The sequence below is a fragment of the Mesoplodon densirostris genome, chromosome 15 (assembly GCF_025265405.1).
Source record: "Mesoplodon densirostris isolate mMesDen1 chromosome 15, mMesDen1 primary haplotype, whole genome shotgun sequence".
In the NCBI taxonomy this organism is placed as follows: domain Eukaryota; kingdom Metazoa; phylum Chordata; class Mammalia; order Artiodactyla; family Ziphiidae; genus Mesoplodon; species Mesoplodon densirostris.
Genome location: NC_082675.1, coordinates 31,577,826 through 31,605,495, shown reverse-complemented (window position 1 = coordinate 31,605,495; position 27,670 = coordinate 31,577,826). Strand labels below are relative to the sequence as shown.

Genomic DNA, 27,670 nt, shown 5'->3' with positions numbered 1-27,670 from the left:
CTCTCCATAACTTTAATACAAAACTAGGAAAAAAGAGCAAGTCTGCACCGTGGCCTGTGACCATTCCCACCCAGGCCCTGCCACGTTTCACGTCGCCTCCTCCAGCACATCACCCAAGAAGTGAGGCCCTAACTGGTCCTGAGCCATCAGCAGCAGGAGAGGGGCCCCCTGCAAGCCCCTCCCTCCACGAAGCCAGATCTTCCAGTACAGAAGACTCTGTAGCGGCCCTGTGAACCTTTGAGGTTTTCTCGGCCCAACGATCTCAGGTCCCTTCTGTAAAAAGTTAGAAAATCAACCCAAGAGCCTGATTTGTCTTGTTCACACACTAACCCAAAAGTGGGCTTTCTGATCCCTTTTCAACACAACGTATGCAACATTTAATGATACACTTACTGTATCCAAGGCACTAAGAAATACAAAGGTATTTATAATTCACTTGTCCTGGAAGAACATGAACTATGGTATTAGTGAACATTCAAACCATCAGCTATAATACACGTAAGTCAGAGTGACGGTGACCCTAGTGAAGGGACTGAGTCTGCCTAAGGGAATCTCAGAGGACTGCATGGAGGAGGTAGTGAGGAGCTGGACTTAAATGGGAGAAGAGATTTTAAATGGCAGGAATGAGACAGAAACCACTTGAGGGAAAACAGAGAAAGGGGAGTAAATGAAAGATCGGGAAGGAGCGAGTGGTCTGACGCAGGTGGCTAGAGCCCTGATGGGGAGGTCCTGTGAACCCGGAGGCTGGAGGCTGGTTGAGGGCTTGTCCGAAGGGGTCTGAAATGCCTTTCTAGGAGGGCAAAGGAGGAGCAGGGAGTGGGGGGTGTGCTTGTGTGGTGTACAGAAGGCATGAAGCTGGTGCATCCTATGTCCTAATTAATGTTGTTGAGAGAGTTCTAGTGGCTGCTAGAGAAAGGTTTAGAAGGTTACAGAAGGGCATGGAGACAGGGTAGGCCAGAGCAAGACTCGGTGTGGGACTTGGTGGGCTCGGGCTGTGGCAGGGGTGATACCCACCCGGGTCCTTGGACTCTGTAATCAATCGAAATTGATAAGAGGCCAGACAAGGGATCCAAGCCAGGCTTTACTGGGGGTCGTGCTGCTGCACAAGGGAGAGAAAACAAGAAACAGATGCCCTTGCTCGCTCCCTGAGGCGGGGCCAGCTGGTCCCTTAAATGGAGTGAGGGTTGGGGCGGATTGGTGGGTGGGGCCAGAGGAGTGGCTTAGGTGGTCTGCCCGCCCCATGGGTGGTGCCGGGTGCTGGGATCAGCCCTGCTTTTGCTCTGAGCACCTCAGAAGTGACAGTTGGTTTGTGGCCTTCTTGTATCTTATTGTTCATAATTTGCCCCAACTGCACATGTGCAGTTATTTTTAGTCCCTTACAGTTTCTTCGTATTTTGTTGCTGGAGGAGTCATTCATTCAGGTGCAAGCACTCCAGTAAAGGGTCCCAGGTCCCGGCCTATCTCAGTGGCATTTGGAATTTATGGGGGATACATAATTTGAGTGTTATTTGGGGGTGCTGATAGGAGCTTGAACATGAACCCGGATTTCTACCATTGTGACTCGGATTGATGTAAAGGCTATTAACCAAGAATGAGTATCCCTTCCCTTCCCGACCAAGGAAGAAAAGAAGAGCAGTTTTAATAAAGCCGTAACATGATTCATCAATGTATTTGGGGCATGCTGAGTTTGAGACTCTGAATGAACAACGTGGGGCTTTCCAGGAAGAGGGATGCATGAGCTGAAGACACAAACTATGAAATGTGAGCTTCTCCCTTCGTTTACTGAGCATCTACTATGTGCTAGGCTTTGGGCTAGACTGGGGAGGGCAAGATGAAAAGACCTGGCACAATCTAAGAGGAAGACAAGCAAACAAAAGTATGATGTGAAGTGATAACCACTGAAACAGAAGCATGGCATCCTCGGCAGAAAGAGAGAGAAGAGGGCTGAAGACAGCCCTGGAGGACGCCTATATCTAGGGGCGGGGTGGGGGTGGGGGAAGAGCTAGAGATGGAGTCAGATAAGAAAAGCAAGGGAGATGGGGCATAACCACGAGACCCAGAACCTTGAGGAGTAGGAGAGGATGCATGTGAGCAGTGTGAGGGAAGCTGCAGAGAGCAAGGTGCATGGGACTGCAGGGGAGGGTGAGGAACACAGTATATTGAGCACCTGCTCTGTGCCCGGCGTTCCCCTAAATGATTGAACAAGCCTTACTTCCTTAATTATCACAGCTGCCCTATGAGATACAAAGAGTCCTGTTTTCAAAATTAATAAACTAAGGCTCAGCGAGGTTGAATGCAGTAGACCCTTGAACAGTGCAGGGGTTAAGGGCACCGACCCTTCGCTCAATTGAAAATCCGCTTGTAACTTGTAGTCAGCCCTCTATATGTGCGTGTTGTTCCTCCATATCCAAGGTTCCACACCTGTGGACTCGGCCAGCCTCAAATCGTATAGTACTGTAGTGCTCGTATTTAGTGAGAAAAAAAAATCTGCTCATAAGGGGACCCACGCAGTTCAGACCCGTGTTGTTCAAGGGTCAGTTGTAATTTGGCAGAGGGCACAGAGTAGAGCTAGAATTTGAGTCTTAGTCTGTCTAGTTCCAAAGCCCAGGCTCTCTCCACAATTCCCCAGGACCTCCCTGTGAACAACTAAGTTTAGTGTTGTTAACCAAAACTTCAGAAACAAGAGACCTGATTGAAATAAAGAGTTTACTGGGGGTTTGTTAGGACCGCAGCCCGGGAGACACTGATTGAAGAAAGACTTGAATTGTGGACTACAAAATGGGGGAGGCTTATAAAAGCAAAACCTGCATGGTTACATGAGCTGTTTATCAAGAATTACAGTTGGAGCTGGAAAGAAGTGAGGATTGGTTGGGGTCTGAAATGGTTGCATAGTTACAAAAGGGAAACTTGTAGCTTGCAGCTGGCAGATATTATTTTTTAAATGGCTGGTGTCCTTGAGTTTGGTATGGTTCACAGGAAGTTCAAGTTCTCAGTGGTGCAGGGACGTGTCTGAGCCAGGTCCTCAGTGGCTGCCCGCCTCCATCTCTGTTTGCCTGCACTGTGATGGCTCCATTATTATTTCACTTTGTCATCAGTACCTACCAGGTTGCAGTGTGCCATAGAACCAGGACCCCAATGGCCATGGAGTAGTGGCTACACGTGTGATAAAGACATTAGTGTAGCTTGTTCTTGGAGAATTGAATCCAAGGAAAGAGATGAAGCAGCACCTAGAGGGAAGCAGGATCAAGATGTGATGATAGAGATTGGTGTGTGTGTGTCTGTCTGTGTGTGTCGGTGTATGTGTTTGCTGCTGTGTGTCTGTGTGTGTCTCTGTGTGTGCATGTTTGTGTGTGTTTGTGTGTGTCTGTGTAGGGTGGATAGGAGCATACCTGGGAGTCTGAAGAGAAGATAGAATTGGAAGCAGAGATTGAAGGTCCAAGAAGAGAAAGGGGAGAGATGATCATACTAAGTGAAGTAAGATAAAGAAAGACAAATATCACATGACATCACTTATATGTGGAATCTTAAAAAATGACACAAATGAACTTATTGACAAAACAGAAACAGACTCACAGACATAGGAAACAAACTTATGGTTACCAAAGGGGAAAGGGGGAGGGATAAATTAGGAGTTTGGGATTAACAGATACACACCACTATATATAAAATAGACAACCAACAAAGACCTACTGTATAGCACAGGGAATAATACTCAATACTCTGTAATAACCTATATTTGAAAAGAATCTGAAAAAGAATAGAAATATATATAGATATGTGGAGATATATAGATATGTATGTGTGTATATAACCGAATCACTTTGCTGTGCCTGAAACTAACACAAGTTGTAAATCAACTATACTTCAATTTAAAAAAAGAAGAGAAAGGGGGAAGATGACAGAGGAAAATCACAGAGCAGGTGGGAGGGGACTCCCTCAGTTACCAAGCATATGCTACACACCAGCCAGTGTGTACACACACAAGAGGGTGCGTCTACAAAGGCATTAAGTGTATGCCTGTCCACAGCAATGGGGAGTCAAACAAGGTGATGAAATCCTATGATTAAGGCTTTGCAGAGTGCTGCTACAGTAGTTCAGAAAGAAGATACCTCATCAGACCGGGAGTTGAGGATGGAGGGTTTGTCAATAAATGCTTCCCAGACAAAGCGGTGCATGGCCCTGAGTGTGGAGGGGCAAATGGGACTGAACCAGCAAAGAAGGCAGGGTGCTCCAGGCAGAGACAACCACAGGACCCCGAAGGGACACTGCAGCTGTGTTCAGAATGAATGTGGGGAAGGGGGAGAGACTGCGGCTTTGTCGTAGAGAGACAGATGTGCGTGTGAGGAACTGGGCCTCTTCTTGCGACCAACACAGAGCCCCCGAAGGAGCAGTGAGGGAGCGACGTGGAGAGAGGGTCATGATGGGGATGCTACAGAGAGGAAACAGTCCCAGGGCAGGGAGAGAGTCACTGGATTTAACAAGGAGAAGGTCACCATTTGCCTGAGTGGTTCAGAGGGATGACCTCCCAGAGTTCTCTGACTGTATGCAACGGAAATCAACTCAGGCTAATTTAAGCCAAAGGGACGTTTGTTGGAAGAATATTAGGAGCTCAAAATGTTGCTTTGAAGAATAAGACTTGCACACAGGCAGGAAAGACGGCAGCAAATCCAGAGGGCCAGTGATCGGAGGGGCCCCACAGCCAGACAGTCTGGCCAGGGTACAGGGCCTCAGAGGACAGGTGCCAACAATTTCCAGGCTTTTTACTGTGCTCAAGATTCAAATCACAAGGACAGAGCATCATCTCCCCCCGGTCGGTTCTCGTGCTCATCCCTGGCCGTCCTGGGCCCCTAATTGACAAGCCACCCCATGGGAATGAAGTGAGTCTCCAAGAGGAAGTCAAGGATGTATCGGGAAGGATGGTGGATGAAATGGATGTTGTGACAGAAAACAGCATGACTCCCTACAGATGGTGAGGATGGAAGGCAGTCCGCAGGGTCAAGGCAGGAGTAGAAAATCAGGAGGTGTAGACTGAGTTTAAACTTGTCAGAAGCTCAGCCAAGAAGGGAAGGGAGAGACACAGGGCTGTAGGCAGAGGAGCATTTACAATCGAAGGGTATTTTACAGATGGAAGACCTTTGAAAATTGTACGTTTTAAGGAAAGGACCAGGAGAGGGGGAGAGATTGAGCTGTTAGAAAGTGGACAGCTGAGGAGGCAGGAGAGGATGCATCCAGAACGCAGGTCTTCAAGTCAGCGGTAGAAGGGGAGACATCTTTTCCTCTGAGCCTGGAGAACAGAGACAGATGAGGATGCAGGAGAATAAATATAACAGAAACACACACAACAGATTTGGGAGGGTACCTGCTCCGATAACACAGGTTTCCCGGGTGAAGACAGGAACAAGGCTGTGGCCTGAGGAAATAGCCATTTTAGGGCGCCATCGAGAGCACAGGTGAAAGCTCAGCCAGAGTAGGAGCTGGCGTGCTCCTCTCTGGGGAGAAGGTAAGAGGGGGAGAAAGATAGAAGCAAGGCTCCGTGGTGGCAGCTGGACCCGGGTGCACGGGGATCCTGGGATCCTGGGAGCCAGAAGCAGATCCTCCCAGAACCGACTGGGCTGTGAACAGGTGACCACGAGAGGGACGTGGTGGGCTTTACCCAGTGAGCTGGGAACCAACCAGTTCTCGCCTCCAAGCCTTAGTTCACACTTCCCCGACAGGAAGGGAAATTGGCCCAGTGAGCTGTAAAACTCCATGTTTGTACGAAGAATATGGCTCTTTGTTGATTACATGTTGGCTCAGAGATCTATTTGAGTAACAGATGCATCATCAGCCCAGATGTGCCATAATCCACGTGGCCTCAGGACCCTCCGGGCACCCACTGTGTCTGCACTGAGTACCAGCAGCAGGAGGAAGCACAGAGTCTGGATTTTGTAAAGGAATCGATTCAGTACAAAGCCAGGAGTGTTACCTCCTTGGGAGAGAGCCATCCACTCCTACTTCTCCTGCACTATTATACACGGGTTTTGTAGAAGACCTAGAGCAGAACACTGCAGCGTGATTAGGTACCCATGAGACGAATTCTGCAAGGCTCTGTCTGTACATAATTTATGCAGACCGAAAAAGATGCACAGTCTATAATTTATAGACCTTCTTTTGAAACTGATCTAATCTGACTACAGATATGGAGAGAACATATTCTTTACAAAAGTTCTCAAAGTTGTCTATAACAATCCACTGGTTTATCAACTGGCACATCAAGCAGTCTTACCTTCTGAGCACATTTCCGTCTTTTTAACCGATGCTCGGCAATACCCCCTCTGAGGCAGGCAGCAGGAAGTGGGTCTTCGGGGGAAATGTGGCCCCTTGCAATCATTTAATAAAGATATCCATGCCCAGCCCATCGTGTTCTGTGTAACCCCATGTGTGATTTTGGCATCTGGAAGAAGATCCCCTTGTGCACAGAAGTAGTTACTTTACGCCCCCACAATTAGTAAAGAATCATCACCATCCCTAATGTTCATTAATCCAATTTGGATAACCAATCTGTTTAACTGCAAGGTAAACTGTGGTATAAAGGACATGCACAAACAGATACCATTGTGAAACAACTTCGTTCAACTAGGAAACACTTCACTGACTACTAATTTGGGTGGCAATTGTGAAAAATTGGAGACTAAAGGAAAACAGATCCTCTCAGAATAAAGCAAGGAGAAAACCACAGAACTTTCTTCTTCAGTCTCACCGAAGGCTTATCGAATATTTTACATTAAACACTCAGTACTGCCTTTTAATTTTTTTATTTTATTGAAGTATAGTTGATTTACAATGTTGTGTTAATTTCCGCTGTACAGCAAAGTGATTCAGTTATACATATGCATATTCATTTTCATATTCTTTTCCATTATGGTTTATCCCAGGATATTGAATATAGTTCCCTGTGCTATACAGTAGGACCTTGTTGTTTATCCAGTCTATATATAATAGTTTGCATCTGCTAATCCCAAACTCTCAACTCATACCCCCAGCTCCCTCCCCCTTGGCAACCACAAGTCTGTTCTCTATGTCTGTGAGTCTGTTTCTGTTTCGCTAAGTACTGCATTTTAAAGCTTAAAGTAATGAGGCTTCTTATAGAAAATGTATCTAACCCCAACTTCTGTAACCTTTATTCTCATAGTGTCCCTGCACATAAGCATGTGTGTGTGTGTGTGTGTGTGTGTGTGTGTGTGTACATGCATGCGTTTTTTTAAGGCTAGCTATTCCCCTCCCTCACACTTGCTTACATGGGTAACCAGACTAGATCTCTTTCACAACTTCCGCACTGCCTATACTTGATAAAAGGTTCTTCCCAAATGTACGCATCACACACACACACACACACACACACACACACTCCTGCTCACACATACTTACCTCAGTTTCAGAAATGTTCTTTGCCTTGTCGGGAACAGCATACTGTTTGTTCTAAGTGCAGACCATTGTCTCTTTTTTCCTGAATTCTACGTGGGTCGACACGGTGAATTAATGAACTTCCTGGGGTGGAGGCAGGACCAGTCTCATACCTTTTTCTCACAGGCTCTGTTTCTCTGCTGTTGCCATTGTTGGACACCTTAGCCCCTTGGAGTCTTTGTCCACCACTCCTGTGACTTTGCTGAGGCACCTGCAGCCAGTTAAGATGCGGTGGTCAAGTGACCTCTTACCCTGCTGTAGGCGAGGCCAGGAAAACAGAAGAGAGGCACCCACCTTCAAAGCATTCACCCTCCAGTTATGGAGGAGGACACACCGTCCTGTACAAGCAGGAACTAAACACGCCTGGGGACCGTTCTGCCCTCCCAGACCACAGGCCTCCGAGAGCAAAGACTTAGGGTATGTCATCTGTGGATCCCACAGGGTCAGACACATAGAAAGTATTAGGAAGTCCTCAGTGAATGTTTCTGAAGAGGTGGAAGAATAATTACAAAGGAACAGATAAGCTGGTGCAAAATAACGCCTCATACGAGGGAAACTTCTGTTCACTGCTCCCCTTCACCTGGTTTCTTCCACTCGGGGAGAATAGACTGCAGGCGGAAGTCACCCGTGTGTGTGTGACGTGGTCCCCTGGGTGCCACTGAGGATCACGACAGCTGTTTGTGACGACAGAGAGAAGGCTACGTCTGGCCTCCCCAGTCAACCCTTTGGTATGATGTTCTTGGTAATTCAGCCCAATCCATCCTGCCTCTTTAACAGAAGGCAAAGTCATTTTTACTCAAAGATGGATGAATTATAAATTAGGCTTCTTAGAGGATTCTTTCTGTGTGGTGAGTCAGCTGATGCTTTCTTATGGGCCATCTCTCATATCGCTAGGATTGAAGCATGTTTGCAGGTCTGAATAACAGGTGTTTCCCAGAACTCGCTCTCCTGGCCCCCCAGGTAGTGCGAGCTGAGTGCAAATCAGCTGTTCAGTATTCTCCAGCTGCACCCACAGAGGTGACTGTCGGGTGCCCACGTTCATGGTCACCACTGTCAAGCCCTGTCGCTTGCCTCCTGCAGACACTCGTGCCGCTTTGTCATCAGTGCCCGGCCATGGAACTTCCTCGTCTTCATCTGGGTCTGGGCTTCCTGTGTATCCACCCCTCTACTGGCCTGGGCTGGGATCCTCACTGGCTCACTCCGTTGCCTCTCACTTTACCTGCCATGTCTCTGGGGTGCATGTAGGTGGTCACCTGCCTTAGTGTCATGAAGCGCTTAAGAGGGCAGGCGCCTGGACATGGCAGATGGACAGGTGCACTGGGACAGACGCATCACAGCCCCTGTTGCACGGGTACCTTCCCGGGCCACATACGCCTGTAATTTCTTGGCGGTAGAATCGGATGCAATGTGGGCTGGTCTCCATGCTGCCAGAGCTCTCCTCCTTTGCTCCACTCACATCACTTGAAAATTGAGTTCTCTGGGAATTCCCTAGCGGTCCAGTGGTTAGGACTCGGCGCATTCACTGCCAGGACCTGGATTCAGTCCCTGGTTGGGCAACTTAGATACCGCAAGCCGCGCAGCGTGGCCAAAAAGAAAAAAGAAAATTGAGCTTTCCCCCCTCTTTGCACACTGCGGGTATATCCTATCCTTGAATAACTTGTTGAAAACCGTAAATGATGTCCTATCTTGAAGGCAGACTTATTTTTTTCCTTCTCTGAACTTTCCAAGTCTGCTGACTTCATCTTCTGAGGCCTTGCTGTGCCTTCTCCTGAAGGCTTGGGGCTATCTGGCTAAGGAAATAGGTGAGTAAATGCTGGGGACCTCTTAGGAGAAGAGGGCCAAAGAGGCAAAATAATGCAGCGAGCAGGGTTACAGTCTGTGTACAACTGCTCTCAGATTAACCGAGTGACAAGCCATCAGTATGTCTACATTCCTTTCACTAATTAAGGGATTTCAGTAAAGTAGGGTTTAATTCAGTGGCCAACAGAACACCAGAATTCACTGCCTCGGAACTTCTCAAAGTATCTGCCGTATGTTTACGACCAGAGCAGGACAACAGTTTATGGCTTAAGCCACTGCCCCATTTCTCTGGGACCAGGTTTCCAGCAATGAGAACGTGGGACAGCTCTGGGCGCTTCTTTGATAGAAAATCCAGCCAAAGAACCCCCTTCACACCTGACAAGAAGGTGTGGACTACATTGCTTCCTCATCCTGTAAACCTCAGGATTAAGGAATATGCATTTGGGTAACATTATTTGAAAATTGCAGAGGTGCTGCTGGATTACAGAAGTGGACTGACCTCATAGCCAGGAGATGAGTTAACTACTGGGGATTTCACTGGATTACTCACTGGGAAGTAAAAAGAGGTAGAGTCTGAAAGGAAAGAGCTGAAGGGAACAGTGACATATAGTGGAGAATTAGCCCACAGAAGGGAATAAATATGAAGAGTACGGGAGGAAATAGATATTTCAAAAGCCGACATTGGGTTCACCTCTTTTAGCTTCAGACCGTCTACTTTTGAAATAGAAACAGAACCCTTATCACTGAAAATCCTGGACGGACAGAGGAGTCTTTGTTCTAGAAAAGGATGGTACAGTCATCACCTCACCAAAGATTCTTTTCTGATGTTGTTGGGTGGAGAATCCCATATCAAGAGTGAATTTGTAGGAGTTTTGATCCATTCAACTGGTTGAATCACATACATCCCAAACCCAGGACTATTTATATGAGGTTCAGTCAACAATTAAGCAGGTCATCTATTTATGTCACTATATTCTTCAAAGTCTTTGCTGTGTTTAGCAGTTCCTGTGATAATCTAGGGAAGAGGGTCATAGAACAGGTGAGGATATTGAGACCCAGGGAGGCCAGGGCCTTTTCTAAGTTCCTCTTTCTTGCTCCTGACCCCTGGAGCCATTTACCTCCCCCCAAAAGATTAACTGGGACAAGTGTGCACCTCAGACTGTCTCAAGGGATTTAGCCCAGATTCGTGTTTCTGAAACTCAAGTTCGTTATCTCTCTCATCCTGGTAGAGACCATCAAGTGTGAGCTCTTCTAATCAGTAGAGCACCTGGTGCTTTACACCGTGAGCTGTTCCTTTCTTAGTAACAGAGATGCTGACATGAAGCAAAGATGGCAGCCAGTGGACATTCTCTGATGCGCCGGGTCTTCAGACCTCCCAGTGACTCTGTGATGTGAGCGCTATTGTTATCTCCACTTCCCAGATAATACACTGAAGCTTCCAGAGGTTAAGAAACTACTCCAAGGTCATGCAGCTAGTAATTGTCAGCCTGTGACTGGAGCTGCAGAACCTCCCTCCTGAGCACTAAGCTATATGGCTTCCAAAGAACCTCATTCTAGAGTCATGAAATCGACTTCCCAGACCCGGAATAATTTTAAAAGCCATGTGGGCTACTGTCCTCTTTTTTTGCACATAGGATGCTGAGGACTAAAAAGGGTCTGTGACCTGCACAAGGTCACACAGCTAGAATCAGCCTCGAGCCCTCCTGCGTGCCCACCTGGCCTCTCCTGTCACACCACGCTGCACCATCACTAAATGCGAGTTTTTAAGAGAACCTTCTTTATCAGTGGTCCTTAAAAGTAAAATGTTACCCCCCTACCCAGAAGAATGTCCGCCTGTGTGTGTCTGTGTGTGTGGCGTTTAAAGAACATTTCCAGGTCTGTAACTAACTAAGCCAGAGAGGTCACATCCTGGAAACCTGGGGGATGTGGAAGGCACAGTCCCTGAGCTCACCTGCTCTAAGGAGCCACAGGTGTATCTGTCATGGTGTGCAGCGTCTGCTCAGCAGCTGGTAACAAAGGTGCCTGACACACATACCCAGGTGATCGACTGCTCCCAGCCCACACGCATACACTCACACACGCGTCCCAGCATCCAGTGTGTACGCGGCACCTAGCAGCCCAGCTGGCAGGGCAGCTGACTCGGCTGCACAGAGCCACATGGTGGTTCCAGGGGTTGTGTACACTCACAAGAAGGAACGAGTGCCCTTTACAAATGAGAGTCATAGAGAAATCCATGTCCTGCGTGCTCCCCCACTTTTTGAACACACACTTTCTACCCCAAGACTGTTACTCTTATTTTAAAACACAGCACCAGGAAGGTCCAGCAGGATAGTGTCAGAAGCAGCTGGAAATCATGCAACAGGGACTGTCTCCTACCGAGGTCGGGAGAATCCCATCCCTCCAGCCCCCCCACCCCGTCCCCCCATCAGGGACTCCCACTCAGGCTCCCCAGAGATGCCCCCTGCCAACTTCGTCAATCCACAGTGCCCTCCCCCTTCCACCACCCAGGGAACCTGCACTTCATCTTTCTCGTCTCATCTGTCACATGGTCTCCCTTGTGAAGCTTTGGGTCTCTTCCTTTAGATTTAACGTTCTTCTTTCTACCTTCTAATAGCAGTTTTTGTTTTGCTAATTTTACTGATGCCAAGCATGATCTAAGAGCTTTACAAGCAAGAATGTAGTTAGTCTTTCTAAAACCGTTATTATTATCCCCATCTTACAACTGAAAAATGGAGGCACTGAGAGGTTAAGTGACGTGCCTGAGGCCACACAGCTCATCAGTGGGTCCACGCTTTGAACCCAGACAGCGTGGCTCTGGGGGATGTGCTGTGACCACTAAGCTGCCTCCTTCTGCCCTGGGTCAGGTCGGTTATTTCCACACCAGCCTCTTCACCAGCGTTAGACTCATTCCTCTCTCCTCAGTGTCCCAGCCATGTCGGGCCTAGTCTCTGCTCATCATGGCCTTCAGGGCTGTCTGGACGGGAGGACAGCCTGGACGCCGCTGCCCTGAGCGCAGACAGAGGCATCACAACACTGCAGCCGTGGTGGGGAGCCCTCAAAGCTCCCCAGTCTGCCTCAGCCTCTCCACTTCAGATGATGGATATAAATAGGGATAGTTTGTGCCCCACAGAATTAGTGTGAGGGGCAAGTAGTCAGATCATTCTAGGACTGGAATGATGGTGACCCCCGTATGGTCTAGCCTGGATGGCTCTGTGACCCACACAAAGACAACAGATGAAAAACTTTAGAGAACTGCAGTCCTGCTGATCTAAATTGTTACCCTGATACATGGGGAGACTGCCATTGAGAGAAAATACGGAATCTTCTTTTCAAAGATACGTCAGATATCTCTCTAAGAAATGTCCCCTCTGATGGACCTCAGGAGATGTGTATGTATGTATATATATATATATATATATATATATATATATATATATATATGTATATATGTATATGTATATATAATATATAGGTGTGTATGTATGTATTATGTATACACGTGTATGTGTATATTATATATGTTATATATAATATATGATATATATACACATATATGTATATTGTATATAATATTATAATGTGTATATATAATATGTATATATAATATATATGTTGTCATAATGTTTTCATTGCTCAAAAGATTTCTGAATGTCTTCTTTCAGAATCATCTTTAGACTGCGTGACACACATTTTCATTGTCCTCAATGGTGGCAAATCTCCCTCTATTAGCAGGACGACTTAAATTTGGGGAATGGCTAAAAGTCAAGGCCAGTCTATTGAATAAGGTGGGGAACAAGCAGCCTGGGTAAACGTATTTCTTCAAAGGGCTGATGCTCTGTGACCTAGCTGGGTAGGACCCTTGTCATCCATGTGCGGTCAGAGAGAAAAGCAGCAAGACATTTCTCGGGGGTTCTGCAAGATGACACTTAGAATTCCACAGGAGGCTTCAGGCCACATGTTTCTTTACAGCGGATAAAAACAAACGTTACGGATATGGATGTGACCTTGTGCATATTATAAGTATTATGTGTCCATTAATTAATACATGCTATTGGAAGACCAGATAGAAAACCAGAAGCCCTGTGGGGGGAACTTTAGGCAGGAGCCTGAAGGTGAGAAAGAGGAATTTGCTGGTGCCATGAAGTGGTTCCTCCAAATTCACACTATCCAGACCTCCAGCAGTTCCTGATTTCGTGCCAGTTTTGAAACAGCCTTCAAGGATATTGCCCAAAGGAGGCCCCAGGGCTCAGATGAAGCAGGTTTGGAAGGGAGGAGCTAGGACCCTACAATGAGCCAGTTACTTATGCAGAACTTTTATATAGATTGTGTCACTTACTCTTCAAAATCTCCCTTAAAAAAAAATCAGTGCCATTATCCCATATTATGCACGAGAACACTGAAGCTCAGAGGATACACGTCACTGGCTGTAACACCACAAGTTAACAAGATAAAAGCCAGCGCACATCCATCTTACTTCATCACACTGGGACCAAAGCAATCCGCATTTTCAGGATATTTAAATGAGTGAATGTGTTCATTGCTGTGAGAGTTCTGTTAAAAAAAAAAAAATGTATGCAATAGATCTGTTCTCTTGGAAGCCTCGTTAGCAGCTGCTCTTGGCTGGGACCCTTTATGGTCACGGTGCTTCCCAGCAGTGTTTTTGCTCTTGCCAACCAGCGGCTCCAGCAAAGCCGCACTCAGCTATTAATAGCACTGTGGTCACTGTCTCTTCGGATGTCTCCTTTCAGAAAAAGAAAGAGCCTGCTGAAAACCCCGTGACAAGCCACAACTTGTTCCAGTGCCTTTGGCTTTTTCCTGCCTTCCACCTCCTTGTCGGTTGTGTCTATTAGATGGTGCAGTGGTCCCCTCAGTTGAAGGGCTGACATTTAATTGCTTAACCCTGCATGATCATGGGCTTCTTAGCAAAGTGAGTCCTTGGGCCCAGGCACAGAGCACAGAAGCAGACCTTCACGTTCTACCCCAGCCGCCCTCCTGCCAACCAGAGAGTTGGTGATACGGGAGCATCCACGGAAACCTAGCTGTCTGTGGTCAGGTGTACAGAAGAAGGATGCTTTCAGCGTGTGCTTCTGTTCTTCCTGCCCCTCTCCCCCTCATACCCTCACTCACACCAAGAGGCCAGGCAGCTAAAGTCATTTCAAGCCTTCCTATTAGGCATCTGTTCCTGAAGCTGGGCCTGGCGAGACTGAAGGAAGCATAATTGACCCTGAGCTCCCTCCTCCAAAGACCCCTGTGCTTAGGGCCGGTCCACAGCTTCTCCCCCCACCACCATCCAGCTCATCCCCTGGAGTGAGTCACTCTTGGTCCCTGGGCCGGCCTTCCGTTTCCTCCTTTCAAGACACAAGCCAGGGCGAGAATGAAGGGGAAGGAGACCGGCCCTGGCCCCTGCTGGCTCTCCCCTCAGGCCAGCCACTGGTGAGGCCACAGTTGCAAGAACCCAGTGATTCCAAAGCAAAATCCAAGCGTGAAAGTCTATGTCTGGCATTCATGATGATCTGGAAAAGGAAACTGTTTGGAAACTGTCTCTGTGGCTCCTCACGGCTCTACTAGATGTGATTCTCCTCTGCAAGTCAGGACACCGTTTCCTAGTTTCTGTTGGGCATTAATCAAACCTCCCTGGTGAGAGAGTGGACTTGCCCACGAGTGCCCCGAATAGGTGTGCAGGAAAGAGGGGCAGAGAACACACCGGAGTTTCCTTGGCTTCTGCCTATGTTTCCCCAGCAGAGAGCTGGCACAGCACTCAACACTCTGCTCTCCCCTCTCCCTCCGCCAGGAAACCCAGCTTCATCTCTTCAGGCATTTAGGGGGATCTGTGCCCTCTGACCGCCTGTGGTCACTTCCAGTCCAGATCACCACAAAACTATCATCATAATAAAATTAAGAATTTCCATTGGTTGGGGGGGATACTCACAATGAACCTGCTCTAGGGCAGGTGTTATCACTCAGTCCAGTGGGTCCCAAACACATCTGCACTTTGGAGTCGCCTGGGGGCTATAAGAAATTACGGATGCCTCTGTCTTACCCGGAAATTATGATTTATTAAATTAATTTTTATTGGAGTATAATTGATTTACAATGTTGTGTTAGTTTCAGGTATACAGCAAAGTGAATCAGTTATACATATACATATATCCACTCTTTTAGATTCTTTTCCCATATAAGCCATTACAGAGTATCGAGTAGTGTTTCCTGTGCTATACAGTAGGTCCTTATTAGTTATCTATTTATATATAGTAGTGTGTATATGTCAATCCCAATCTCCCAATTTATCCCTCCCCGCTTTACCCCCTGGTAACCATAAGTTTGTTTTCTATATCTGTGACTCTATTTCTGTTTTGTAAATAAGTTCATTTGTACCATTTTTTAGATTCCACATATAAGTGATATCATATGATATTTGTCCTTCTCTGTCTGACTTCACTCAGTATGACAATCTCTAGGTCCATCCATGTCACTGCAAATGGTGTTATTTTGTTCTTTTTATGGCTGAGTAATATTCCATTGTATATAAGTACCACATCTTCTTTATCCATTCGTCTGTCGATGGACACTTAGGTTGCTTTCTTGTCTTGGCTATTGATAGTGCTGCAGTGAACATTGGGGTGCATGTATCTTTTCAAATTATGTTTTTCTCTGGATCTATGCCCAGGAGTGGGATTGCTGGATCATATGGCAACTCTAGTCTTTTAAGGAACCTCTGTACTGTTCTCCATGTGGCTGTACCAGTTTACATTCCCACCAACAGTGTAGGAGGGTTCCCTTTTCCCCACACCCTCTCCAGGGTGTTTGTAGATTTTTTGATGGTGGCCATTGTGACTGGTGTGAGGTGATAACCTCATTGTGGTTTTGATTTGCATTAAAAATGATGATTTAATTGGCCTGGAGTATGGCCGAGGCTTTGGAATTTAATAACCCCCCCCCCAAATGATTCTAATGTGCAAATTTGGAAACCCCTGACTTAACCTTAGAGCCCTCTGAGATAGAATAAAAACCACCCCCCGCAGATGAAGAACCTGAGATTAAGCAAACCTGAGTGACTCACCCAGGCTCACCGAAGCCTTGAGGAGAGAGCCAGCCTCTGTAGTCAGGCTGTCGTCTACATCCTTACTTCTCAAAGTGTGGTCCGCAGACCAGCAGCATCACCTGGGAGCTTGTCTTAAGTGCAAATTCTGGAACCACACATATCCAGACCTACTGATCAGAAACTCTAGGGTGGGGCCCAGCACTTGTCACAGGCCTCCAGGATCGTCTGATGCCTGCTGAAGTTTGAGAACCACTGCTACAGAGACATCAAGGTGCCCCGAAGTTCACAGTAACGTGCAGCCAGCCTGGCGAGCTAGATGTGGCCACCCCCTGGCGACCCCTGCACCTGGAGGGCCCTTTCTGCCACCACCGCCAGGGGGCGCCCAGCTGCACCCGGGAGGTTGGGGGATGGCAGAGCCGGCCGGAGGGCCCGGCAGGGTCAAGATCCCTGGGAACCAAGCTGGCCCAAGGGAACTGGAAGAACAGTCCCCAAGAGAAGCTCTAAGCCTTTGGTACATTGCAGAGGCTTTTGGTTTCCCTGACTCGCAGGCATTGAAGCCTCCACACCCGTAGTTATTGAAACTTTGGGGATGGGGAGGGTAAAGACTGTAAAAGAGAAGAATAGGTGACTATACACTATGTCCTACAGCAGTCACATTCTAATAAGGCACTTTTATTAGACAAGGTATACCTAGTTAACGTAGGTTAACTTTGTAATTTTTGGAGAAATACACAGATTTTTGACTTATGTATTCATTCCATTGAGAATTGTTTAATTTTTCTTTTTTTTTTTTTTCTTTTTGGCCATGTGGCATGTGGGATCTTAGTTCCCCAACCAGGGATGGAACCCCGTGCCCCCTGCAGTGGAAGCACGGAATCCTAACCACTGGACCGCCAGGGAATTCCTGAGAATTGTTTAATTGTAAAAGTGCACGTATATACCCTATTCGTAGTTTTGTATCTATCCACAACCCTCTGCTTGCGTGACTGAAGTCACAAAAAGGTAAAAGCAAGTCCCCTAAAATAGAGGAAACTTTGGTACGTGCCATATAAGCATCTTTGTTCATTACTATTGTGAAAGTAATTAGACATTCTATGAGTGAAATTAGGGTTGTTATCAAATTAGACATCACAAATATGCATGATCTGCTCAGACTCACTTTACATCTAGGGAAAGAACTGGAGAAATTATAGATCTCTATTATTCTGGAATATTTTAGATCTGGCACAGGTATCCATGATATAAATCTTTGAAATATGGATAAGTCAAAATATTTGTAAATGATTATCCTTTATAAAGTCACAGATAATGTTCCCATGAGGGGGAAAAAAAGATTCCCTAAGGAAGCTAAAAATTTAATGAGGGCAGGGACCATCTTTGTCTTGTGCTGCACTGTATCTCCAACTCCTGATGTTTCTGGCTTACATCTTCCCAAGTAAAGGTAATAAGGCTTATCTAGAACGGCACTGAATTGGCTGCCAGAAAGTTTCATGAGGAACCAGCTAAGATAACAACCAGCCTGCACCACACCAGAAACATGGGTGTACCAAGGTGTTTGGCGTTCTGGGAGAGGCCACCCCAGTCCATATTTCTTTTTGTAAATTTTCCCAACCTGGGATTGTCCTTCCTACGCTGATCCTATGCTTGTCTCCATGAAATTCAGTTTTACATGTACCTATTGCATATTTTCTGTGTATGGGACACAAGCCAGATTTGCTGGGTGTGCAGAAATAAGCAATTGAAAGCCCTTTGCATGCTGGCAGGTAATAAGCAGGTATAACGCGGTGTAAGAAGGGTGTCATACTAGCAGAACTGGCACATCTTATCAGAGCACTAACAGAGAGCATCCATGGAGAAAAGACTTTGAAGGGGTGTGGCATTTGCGATATTCTTTGAAGAATGGATAAAATGTTCAGCTAGATAAAATATCTGAGTGGGAGGAGAACATCCTGAACAGAGGAATGGCATGTGTAGGAGTCTGGACCATGAGGTCTGCTTGGGGATCAGGCAAACCACTTGTCTCTGAACATAAAATATATGTGGCTAGAAAGTAGAGTAGTGAAAAAAAAAAAAAAAAGGATGAAGATGCTAGTTGTGTCCAAATACAAAAAAGGTCTTTACCTGCCAGGCCAAAGTTAATTTCTATTTAATTTCACGGGCAGTGGTTGGAAATGGAAGTTTATTGAGCAGAGCAAGTCAGTGCCATTGGGATCGCACTTGGAAGGGTTTTTGCAGTTACTGGGATGGAGGGGATGCAGGAAGTTACCAGAGCCTGAAGATGGTGGCGGAGGGAATAAAAATTTGGAAAACATACTTGAGAGATATTTCAAAAGCTTCTTAGGGCCTCCCTGGTGGCGCAAGTGGTTGAGAGTCCGCCTGCCGATGCAGGGGATACGGGTTCGTGCCCCGGTCTGGGAGGATCCCATATGCCGCGGAGCGGCTGGGCCCGTGAGCCATGGCCGCTGAGCCTGCGCGTCCGGAGCCTGCGCGTCCGGAGCCTGTGCTCCGCAACGGGGGAGGCCACAACAGTGAGAGGCCCGCATACCGCAAAAAAAAAAAAAAAAAAAAAAAAGCTTCTTAGACTTGGCCGTTGGTTGGGTTTTGGAGAAGGATTGCCAGGTTTTGTGCCTGGGTGACTGAGGAAATCTTAGGCTCATTAACATAGGGAGTTCACCAGGTTTTGTATATTGAATTTACTTATACTAAAATGAATCTGTAATTCTAACTTGGGGAAAACACATAGCTACTACCTTCTTTAGGAAAACAAAAACGAAAACTCTAATCTTTACTTTTGGCTCTGATTTCCTGCTCAGTCCTCCTCAAAAATGTTCGATCCGTTCCTGAAACTAGAAGAAATTTAAAGTTCAGAGGAGCTAAAATACTGCAAGCTAACTTTTAGAGTTTATTTTTCCAGGCCATTCCTGAGTAGAGATAGACAGGAAATGAATGGTTACTGTAACTGAGATGTTTGTAGTATAAATACAATTTGTTAACTTTAGACCATTTTCCTAGGTTTTATTCCTCCCATAACTCAAATTGTGTTTTATTCTGGGGAGAGAAAAAAAATATATAGGTGATCTAAAAAAATAAAGTTAAGCTGTACTTCTGATTTTGTGTGCAAATTGTATCCTATAAATTATACTGTGACCCATCATTTGGAGAACTCCAAAAAAAAAACCCTAAATCTTCATTTCCTTTGTGTTTTCTAAAGGTCAAATGCTGCAAATACTGGCCAGATGACACAGAGATCTACAAAGACATTAAAGTCACCCTAATAGAAACAGAGCTACTGGCAGAATATGTGATAAGAACATTTGCTGTTGAAAAGGTAAGTTTTCACACTTCTTTGAAAAGCTTTGGTCAGACATCAGTGATACCAGCCTCATTAAGTTATCTGGGATAATTCATACGTGGTCACACCTGAATGCAGGTAGGCTCTATCCAGTGATTTCTCAAGATTGCATCTTGCCCTGTGGTTCTGTAATAGCTCAGTTCCGTCTTTGAAGCAAATCATTCCCATTTCATGAAAATCTGTGTTTTGCAACTAAACCGAAAGATACACCTGGCTGTCTACTTCCTTTTTCTTTTTAACCTGATTGATATTGTTCAGCTCATCTCTCTGTCCTTGTTCAGAGACAGTTCAATAAATGTCCTTCATGCTGTATGTCCATGTGGGTTTCCCAGTGTTGAGTTCGTATCGGTGTGGAGACACAGGTCCTAACTCCTCCTGGATCCCCTCCACCTCCTTGAGGCTTTTCCAGCCTATGGTTTAATATGGACTGATGGATTTTCCAGGTGGAAGCTTCTACCTGGAAACACACATAAAGAGACCCGGGACGCTCTTGCATGAACCAGCGCTTCCATCCATTCACTCCCATGCTGGTTTCAGCCCTCGGGCCCTGCGGGCGTGGGCTTCTGAGTGCTGTGCTTTGTCCCACGGCCTCACCCCACATGCATGGATGGGGCTGCTGCTCTGTGCCTTCTCCACAGGGCGTAACGGGGAATCTCCTTACTCCCCCTCTTTCTGCTGACATAGGGAGGGGCCGGAAGCGAAGCAAACTGCAGTCCATCCAGAGAAATGTCACAGGTAGGCTGTGGGGGTAGTGGAGGTGACGTGGCTGACAAACACTCTGCTTTCCTGTCCTCACCTTGCCTTCAAAGAAGGGGACCCACAGTTTTGTCTCTGAGGTCCCCCGGCTTCTGTCCACGGCTGAGCCTTACACTGGATGTGGTGATGCCGGCATGAATTTACCAGTGGCAGGTGCCCTTGCAGGCCCCGAGTTGTAAGTGGACCAGGGCGGTTGGCTCCCAGCCCTCCTCCCTACTTCTCACTGCATCTCAATGCACTTTCTGGATTAACAAGACCGGTTTTAGCAAATGAGGAAATTGCAGCATTTGCTTACTGGCTCATTTACCCTGATTTTTTCAACCACCTCTCCTGGTTTTCAAATCCCTATTTGTCATACAATCACAAGGCTGAAGAGACTTTCATTTATTTTAATCTGTTTCTCAAACTATTTAGCTTTTTTTTTTTCCCCTCAGCCTGTCTTTTTTAATAAGCAGGCAGGAGGCTTAGAGACTTCAAACAACGTGGAGTTCTGGCTGACTCAATTCTTCAAGTTCTGAACCTCACACTTTGATGTCGGGTTCTTCCCTTCTTAGGCAGGATTGGGGGGAAAAAAAACATATGGAGGATTTTTATATGGCTCTTGGCAAGAGCACTCATGAATAACTGCATTGAAACAGATAGTGATAAAAGACCCAGAATATTTTCTTCTTTAAAACAAACAAAAAAAAGCATCCAAAAGCCATCACTTAAACATAGAGTTCTTTGAACAATAGTCAGCTCTCTAATAAGCTGAAAATGCATCTCTGTGGCTAAAGGAAGGATTTGTTTGTCTTTTTGCTCTTTTTTTAACCTCTTAGTGTTCTCGGCTACATCCCCAGCTGCACAGAAATGTTTCTGAAATGCCCAGTAATTTAGTCCTCAGACAAGCAGCAAACAGGTAGTGGGAGGAAGGAAAGGATGAGGAGCTTGTTAAAGCGTTTGGGGAAATCAAAATGACATGTTGCCGGATTTTCTAACGGGGCAATTGGAATCTCTAAGGAAAACAAATCATTAGTACGTCTGTGGAGCACTTCTTGTAGGTTTTAAACTTCCTCATTAGAAAGGAAACTTAAAAAAAAAAAAAAACAGGCAAGTGAAGTGTATACTTTGAGAGTCCTCCAATTCTGATTCTATTTTGAGAGTATTCGCATCAGGGGACCTAAAGGTGAAAAATGGGTTTGGGCTCCGTTCTGCAAACAAGCAGGCAGGTTTGTAGCCCGAAACTGGTCAGTTCCTGTTTTGCATGGGACGGTCATCCTTCCTTTCCCCTGTAGCTGGTGACTCCAAAAGCTGAACAGCTTTTAAATAACAAAGTGCCCATCATGGCAGGAGAAAGACAGCTGAAAAGTTTCTATGGATCTAGGCTGTCTGGTGACTGTACCCCTGCCGAAGCTGACAGAAAGGAAGCTGGCGATGGACACCGAGTTCTCTCTGCCTAGGAGGTGCCTGGGGCTCAGAGAGGCAGGGATATGGTCCTGAATCTGCAAGACAGAGCATGTGCCTAGGGATTCATCCATCCACACATATTTATCAAGTGCCCGCTCTGGGCTAAGCACTACTGTTTGTCGTGAGGTCTTCCTTCCCAGCTATTACAAGGAAAAGGAAGTGAATACCTCGCTTTTACTGGGCTGGACAAAAAGTTCGTTCGGGTTTTTCCTATAAGATGATACGGGAAATCCCGAACGAACTTTTTGGCCAACCCAACATATAGCATCAATACTTATTATATTACGTATAATATGATACTCATTTATTTAGCATTAAATCTTGTTAATGAAAAATGAACAAAAAATATACTTGATATCAAGTTGGGAAATATTTGGACTGTGATCACTGATCACGTCTATGATTTTCCCCCCATATATATATTACAAAACAGTGAAAGAAGAAACTGCCATGTCCATGAACAATAGTGAGAGGTGACTCAGAAGCCATTTCCATTGCTCATCTTGTCAGTAGTGAACACATTAGAGGGTGGAGGTTTATTTTGGGAAAAGGTTTGCTGCATCCCAGACACTGACATTTACCCTGCTGAGAAAAGGAGTCTTAGGTCAGTTAGGCGCCCAGCCCATGTTGGATGGAGTTCGGGTTCTGGGGATGCTGGATCTGAAATCTAGCAAAGCTAGAAAGGGAAGTGCTCAAAAAATTAAAATTAAAAACAACAGTGTATGGGAGACGTAAATGCCCTTTTGTCCTCTTTGGAATGAATGAATCTTTATTATAGGCTTTCCCACTTCCTGGGACCACCCCTGCCCTGCCCTGTCGTCCTGTGTAAAGCCAGGGGAGCTCTCAGGGGTTTAGAGGCTCACCATTTGTCTTCTGATGGAGGCTTTAGCCAAATGTTACCATGGTTTCAGTGATAGAAAGTGTGGCTCCTAACCACCTAGTAATCTTGCTCTGGGGTCACAGAGCATATTTAGCAGATGACAGTGTTCATTTTCCTTTGTGAATCCCTGACAGCTTAATTCCTTAACGCTTCAACCCCGCTAAAGAATAGCATGATTTTCAAAGAGAAATGAAGCTTCAGCACTTGTGGGTTATTAAACCAAGACAAATGAATGCCCTGATGGCAAATAAGTCTTAACTTTAAAACTTACCATTGTTTTAAAATAAAACATAAAAATTCCGAATTTCTGGGCTTCCCTGGTGGCGCAGTGGTTGAGAGTCCGCCTGCCGATGCAGGGGACACAGGTTCGTGCCCCGGTCTGGGAAGATGCCACATGCCGCGGAGCGGCTGGGCCCGTGAGCCATGGCTTCTGAACCTGCGCGTCCAGAGCCTGTGCTCCGCAACGGGAGGGGCCACAGCAGTGAGAGGCCCGCGTACCGCAAAAAAAAAAAAAATTCCAGATTTCTTCCTGGCTACCTCTGCATGAACAGCGGCTACTGGTGAAAGTGACAAGGTTCCTGGGTGTTTATTGTTAAGATAATAAAACCAAACCCAGGGCCAATGGAGAAATGGTGTCCAGGAAACAGTGCTGGAAAGAGAGAAGGGGGAAAGTCAAGTCTGATCTCAGGTTACCTCCAGCCTTCATTCTGGAAGTAATTGTTGTTTTCAAAGTAGACTCTTGTTTTAAAACACAGTCTTAATACATAGGCTCATAGTTAGAAAAAGAAAAAAAAAAAGATGGATATAAATCAACTTAGTTATTCTCAAAACAAGAGTAAATTTTTAAAAAATTAAAAACACTTGAAGTCTGTTTCCTTGTGCCTGCCCTTCGGTTCTATGGCGGACCACCCTCTCTCTTCAGGTTACTGGTCTAACATAGAATTCCAGCAAAAATACCTCTGGATTTCCATGGTTTATATTCCTTGACATGCCCGTTTCCCACAGGCTGACCACTGAAGACAGGAGACACCATCTCCATAACTCTGCAGCCCCAGCCCCTGGAGTCAGGCCTGAAGCATTGCGTTTGCATCTGATTGTTGGTGATCAGATGAATGGATTAAATGTTTACCCCAGTTAAAGAGAGAAACCTAACAAACTCGAGTTGCCAGTGAAAAGTGGTTCTCTGGCCTGTCTGGTTGGAAAGTGGTCCTTCTTCCCGTGGCCTTTCTGCACATCCTCAGCATGTGCACAGCCCGAGTGCCTGGTGCAAACAGCACCAGAACACGGAAGAGCTGAACAGGGGTCTGCATCTCAGCAGCTGGTCTTGAGCGCACAGATACCCCTTAGTTCCCTCCCGTCCCCGTTCTGTGCATCCTCTGTGGGCTCGCTTCTCACACCGTAGGATCTAAGTGACACACAAACTGTTAACAGGTTTAGAAAGAAGGCTCAAGGAATCCCAGCGACACATCCGTTTGCTGCCATTGCACCTGTTAATTAGCGTTTTCCCCAAACATCCCCTCCCCTTTCACCCCCACAAACATCTTCCTCCCTGTGAGGAGGCTTTCAAAGCGCGTGTTGCACCTAAGAATGACCCTCTTCCCAGCAGCTCACTTTCCCAGCCCCGGGCTCCCTGACTGCTTAGGGGTCCTTGGCGCCCTCCTGGCCCCTCACCGTTTGTTCTCCTTTGTTCTCTTCCTGCGCTGTGCTGACCGACCCCTGGCAGCGAGGTGTTCATGAAATACGCGAGATCAGACAGTTTCACTTCACGGGCTGGCCGGACCACGGCGTCCCCTACCACGCCACCGGGCTGCTAGGATTCGTCCGGCAGGTGAAATCCAAGAGCCCGCCCAACGCAGGCCCGTTGGTGGTGCACTGCAGGTGAGGGGGGCCCGAGGCTCCAAAAGGAAGCACAGGGAGCAGTGGGTGCAGGTCTCCTTGGGGTGATGGAAGTGTTTGGAAACTGGGTGGATGTGAAGGCGCCAGGTGCCACTGAGTTGTGCACTTTACGATGGTCATTGCATGTTATGTGGGTCTCACCGCAATAAAAATCTAAGCGGGGCTTCCCTGGTGGCGCAGTGGTTGAGAGTCTGCCTGCCGATGCAGGGGACACGGGTTCGTGTCCCGGTCCGGGAAGATCCCACATGCCGCGGAGCAGCTGGGCCCGTGAGCCATGGCTGCTGGGCCTGTGCGTCCGGAGCCTGTGCTCCACAACGGGAGAGGCCACAACAGTGAGAGGCCCGCGTACCGCAAAAAAAAAAAAAAATCTACGCGGAAGCAGGAGTACAGGAGTCCTTTCTCCTTCACTGACTGAGCCCTCTCTCTGCGCAGCGCTGGTGCGGGGAGGACCGGCTGTTTCATTGTCATCGACATCATGCTGGACATGGCCGAGAGGGAAGGGGTGGTGGACATCTACAACTGCGTCCGGGAGCTGCGGTCTCGGAGGGTGAACATGGTGCAGACCGAGGTACAGCAGCTCCCGACCGCCCGCCTGCCCGCCCTCAGGCTCTGACCCCGGTGCCCGCCCTGCACCCCACATCCCAGGGCAAGGGGAGAGAAGAGCCAGCAGTTCTGTCTTCAGAGCCCCCCAGGGGAAAAAGTGAAGCACCTGGCCATCCTTCTTTCCCTCCCTCCCTCCTTCTTTCCTTTTCTTTTTCTTTCATGAACACACAGAAAAGGCCAGGAGTCTCCCAGGTCACAGAATCTGCTCCCTGAGCCTAACTTTCCCCTTACTTCTGTGTCCAGCCAGGGTCCAGTCGAGGCTCTATGTTTAAGCATTCGGGGATTCAATACCATTTCTTTTTACTGTGTCTTTTAAACTAGCTGGTAACCAGAGCGAGACCACTCCTGAGAATAGCCAGGCATTTGCCAGGTGGCCTTTAAGGGTAATCTCTGTGCATTTCGTTCTCTTCCTACTGTCCTTAAAAATTCTGTCCAGTGGCCTGGTATCATGGGAATTCGCCCATTTTCTGGAAGTACTCTATACCGACTAGTACTTCTATAAGTTAGAACTCAAGGTGTATCAGGAATTTAAGTACTTGAGAAAAGGTATTCCATGCTGCTCCTAGGAAATTCACATTTTTACTACTATTTGATCCTTTTAAGTAGGCATTACACCCACCACCTGGAAAATGATTCATGAAGTAGAATAAGACTCCCTTACATTTAGGTTGTGCATTAAAGTTTACAAAAGCCACTGGGAAACCTAATTTCATTTTTTAACTAACAGAGAAGAATAACAGAAGCTGTAAATGCTGCTTCCATGGTCTTTTTTCTTTAGAACAGAGTTCTTGATTTAAAGATAATAATGATCATAATGTATTTTCAATGTACTTAACAGTTGATCAGATGTCACCACATCCCCTTTTTCTCACTCAATCCATTTCTGAGGTGTTGTTTAATAGGACTGGGCTGTTTTCGAGAATTAAGAATTCAAGTTATTTATAGAAATTAAAATAAAAGTAATGGGCCTCTTTTGTATTTCATGTAATTGGAGAGCAATAATAAATATGCTAACACTTTACTAATTAACTGTAGGGAAAGCCAGGGCCAATTCAGAATTAGAGGGTTGGTTTTTAAACTGCAGGCTTATACGTACACACGAGAGCCCTTCCCTGGACACATAAGGACTTTCGTAATCATCGCATTAATTACTGTTTCAAAGTAAGTAGCTCTAAGTGCTCAGAACTGTTGATTTTTCATAGTGATGTCAAGTTTCCCTGGACCTTCTTTGCACTATTAATTTGGTTAGCACATTCCTCTTTTCATTATATGTAGGTAAGATTCTGCTATTTCCTCATCTGAAATACTGAGTTCCAAACTCATGGGATCAGAATTGCAGAGACAGTGTAGCTCCAGTCACTTCCACAAGACAGTGTTTGCTCTGGGATTTATCAGTGTCTGAGTGGTTTTCATCGATCTGTTTACGGCTTCTGCATTGAGCCCCTGTTTATCTCTTCCTCCCGCTCTACTGTACGCCGCACATGGCCAGTCACCAATGTGCCCGCCGTCCCGTTAGGGAACGGGATTACTGGTCCTGGAATAAGCCCCTCCTAGCGGTCAGGTCCTCTCCCCTGCTTTCTCTCTGGTGGGAGGGTGTCGTCACGCGTGATGGGTGGACCATTGTTATGTTCTCCTGCCTGTGTGGGGCTGCCTTCCCTCCTTCTCTAGTTCTTTCTGGTTACCTTGGTTTCTCTACTACTAACGAGTCCCCTCTGCTTCACCAGGAGCAGTACGTGTTCATCCACGATGCCATCCTGGAAGCCTGTCTTTGTGGGGACACCTCGGTCCCTGCTTCCCAAGTCAGGTCTCTCTATTATGACATGAACAAGCTGGATCCACAGACAAATTCAAGCCAGATTAAAGAGGAATTCCGGGTAAGTCGTGCTAAAGGGACAGGTGGCCAGCTGTGACCTTGCTCCTTAAGAAGAATCTCAGAGTTGGCTCCAGAACCCTTGAGCCAACACAGGGTTTCTTAGCCTCGGCACTGTTGACACTGGGGACTTGATCATCCATTGCCATGGGGGCTGTCCTGTAGGATGTTTAGCAGCATCCCTGGCCCCTACCCACTGGATGCCAAGAGGCCTCCACCACATCGTTCTGACAACCAAATCATGTGCAGACATTGCCAGTGTCCCCGTGTTGAGAACCACTGCTCTAGCAGAGCCAGGCCCCCCCTTAGCAGGCAGACACCACACTATCCCACAGTGTAACCCAGGTGCAGCCAGACCGAGCAAGGTGCGTTCAGGGTGCTTGACGGGCAAGAGTTCTTTGTGCAGTTTCTCATATTCGCGTTGGGTCTAAATGCACCTGACTCTGGGCCGATCTCCACCAGCCTCTTACCCCCAAGCACCCAGATGTCCAGCCCTAGTCAGACTCGATGGCACGTAATCCTGCACACCCACAGTGGTCCTTATGTCTGATGGGCGCTGTCTGTGGACCAAGTCCGAGGAGT

At 46.8% G+C, this 27,670-nt stretch overlaps 1 protein-coding gene across 3 annotated transcripts in view; it reads left to right on the top strand.

The window, feature by feature from the left end:
• Positions 1–27,670, top strand: part of PTPRM (protein tyrosine phosphatase receptor type M) — a 759,871-nt gene that overhangs the window by 705,196 nt on the left and 27,005 nt on the right. For 2 of the 3 annotated variants that reach the window (XM_060119603.1, XM_060119605.1), the window contains 5 exons: positions 19,497–19,613; positions 20,322–20,372; positions 24,443–24,597; positions 25,048–25,183; positions 26,943–27,092. In XM_060119603.1, coding sequence (XP_059975586.1) covers positions 19,497–19,613; positions 20,322–20,372; positions 24,443–24,597; positions 25,048–25,183; positions 26,943–27,092 — 609 coding nt within the window. The remainder of the gene's footprint in view (positions 1–19,496; positions 19,614–20,321; positions 20,373–24,442; positions 24,598–25,047; positions 25,184–26,942; positions 27,093–27,670) is intronic. The other variant, XM_060119604.1, reaches the window with a different exon arrangement.